The 2,434-nt window shown below is 36.5% G+C and overlaps 1 protein-coding gene across 1 annotated transcript in view; it reads left to right on the top strand.

Moving 5' to 3' along the window:
* HSD17B4 (hydroxysteroid 17-beta dehydrogenase 4) overlaps nucleotides 1-2,434 on the top strand; it is a 125,048-nt gene that overhangs the window by 45,476 nt on the left and 77,138 nt on the right. Inside the window, exon 15 of the mRNA XM_007949160.2 lies at nucleotides 567-670. Within this exon, the coding sequence (XP_007947351.2) occupies nucleotides 567-670 (104 nt within the window). The remainder of the gene's footprint in view (nucleotides 1-566; nucleotides 671-2,434) is intronic.

The raw sequence follows: 2,434 nt of genomic DNA, 5'->3' as shown, positions 1-2,434 counted from the left end.
GTTTATGCCTTCATTCCCACATAGTTCCTCCTTTATATTCCTTCTGAGCTCTTTTTGAGTGCTTTGGCAGAATATTTGAAAGTCTGAATTTTGTTTTCAGCACTTTCTGGTTGTATTTTTTGAAAAGTTGTAAGATAGAATTGAAATGTGAAAGGCATTTGGGGAAGAAATAAGAGAAACTGATATTTCACAGTAGTAAAAATGACAGTACAAGGTCATCAAACACCTAATTTGCATACTACCAGCCGTTTCCTGTGGGAGTTATAAGATGATGCATAAGTAATTCACTGTACTGCCAATAGTCCAGAAAGAATTTGTGAAGATCCTCATCTTTGTCTTTCAACCACAAATAGTGAAGTTGTAGAAATTGGTTCTTTGTCAGAGACTGGTGGTGAATATATTAGATTGAATACTTTATACTCTGAACTTGGACATCTATAAATTATAAAACAATTTCAGTAATTGGATTTTGGTTTGGAAACCCTTAAAGTATTGTTGAACATATCCTGTTAAAAAGTTATATCCTTTAATAATAACCCTTCTTTTTTCTTTTACTTACTTTTTAGTCTATTTGTATTCTGAGAAGGAACTTCTTTGTTATAATCAGTTCTCCATCTTTGTTGTTGGCTCTGGAGGGTTTGGTGGAAAACGAACATCCGACAAAGCTAAGGTAGGCAATAGCTTTATTGAGACAAAATATTTGTGTAGTTAAGGATCCTTACATATATTTTGAACTTAATCGTATTACCATATGTATAATTTCATAGAGTAGAATAGAGTAATCCATTCTTCTTTGAAGCAGAAAGTGTTTCTTATATTTGAAGTGGCATTTATGTTTATATATACATATATAAACACACACATACTTACGTATATATATGTGAAAACATGTAACATACAACATTTATTATATTGGAAAGTCTTACTAAATTAAGTTTGATGTGACTGAGATAATTATGACAATATTTGTTACTTTCTTGAACAAGCTTTGTAGTACCCAAAAATATTTAGAAAGACTTATCACATACAAGTGATCTTTGTAGAGGTTAAAACCTTCATTAATTTAATGACTTGGGTAATTACCTTGTGTAAGTTAATCTTAGTCACTCTTTAATTCTCAAATAATAACAACATTTTTCTTAGAAATATTTTATAATTCAGGTTTTATACTAATTTAATCTGACCTTTACCTCTAATTTATTTGAGGTAATAAAAATTATACTTTAGTAAATATTATTCTGTAGTAAATGCAGTATAATTCAAAGCACCATTGAGAGTGGACTTCTGCAATGGCAGCATGAGAAACTCTTTGGATTCTCTCTCCCCAGCAAAATAGCCATAACTGGTAAAAAAAAGTCATAAAATCAAAACAAAAAACTAACTATATGAAGTCACTGGAAATTACCCAAGGACATACAGTAAATAAAAAACAAAACAGAGAAAACATTCAAGGAAATATGCTATATCCTGGTAAGAACAGTGAGAGTCTGTGGCTTTTGAGCCACAACCCATCCCCCTCCTCTCTTCTTCCCCAGCTCAACAGATGCCAAACACTCTACTCTAGGCAGGTGTGGCCAAGAACTTAGAATCCTCTCCCCATAGTTCTAAGACTGTGGTCATGCTATCTTCCTGTCAGGGGTAAACTATAAGCTTTTCTAACTACTCCCTTTGAGCAGCTCCATGTTGCAGAAGCTCTATTACAGGAAAACTGACCTTTGTGGGGCTTTCTTCCTGCATCTAGCACCAACTTGTAGAGTGGAAGTTCTTGTAGGCATAGGAGGCTGAGATTACTAGGATCCTGGTCACCCTTGCCTAAGGTCATTACTAGACTAGGGGTTTCATGGTGGGATAGGCAAGGTGAGAAGACCAGAGGCTATCATCTCTGCCTAGCACCCTTCTCAAAAACGAATGTCATTACAAGAGAAGTGGACCATTATTTTTAGCCCCATCTCTCTAGCAGTAATGTGGAGCTTTTAGCTAGAGGAGAGGCAGGCAGGCTTTAATAACTAAGAGCTCTGAAGCTGTTCTCAAGGGAACTCAATTGTTTTGCAGCAGAGTATGGAGAAGTTCAAGCATAAGAATATTCTTAAAAACAATGACGATTTTAGTGGCAAACAATTAAGAGAAGGCTAGTAGGTCCGTGAGAGCTACAAACTAAACTGTAGCCCAGTGAGACGTTTATAAGGGAGAGAAGCAGAAAAAGAGCTATGGAGAACTCTCCAGAGGTGGGACATCAAAGACTTGCCTCCAGCACTGGCCTACAAAGAGGCCTGAATTTAATTGGAATAAATCAAAGCCAAACTCACTGTCGTGGAGTTGGATCCAAGTCATAGCGACCCCTCCTTGGCTTTCTGAGGCAGTATCACTACGGAAGTAGATTGCCCAACCTTCCTTCTGAGGAGTGGCTGGTGGGTTTGAACCGCCAGCCTTCTGG

Source organism: Orycteropus afer, unplaced genomic scaffold, assembly GCF_000298275.1.
Source record: "Orycteropus afer afer isolate SDZICR_OR568_19922 unplaced genomic scaffold, OryAfe1.0 scaffold00240, whole genome shotgun sequence".
Lineage (NCBI taxonomy): Eukaryota > Metazoa > Chordata > Mammalia > Tubulidentata > Orycteropodidae > Orycteropus > Orycteropus afer.
The sequence above is the reverse complement of the archived record's forward strand: the minus strand, read 5'-3'. Positions and strand labels throughout refer to the sequence as shown.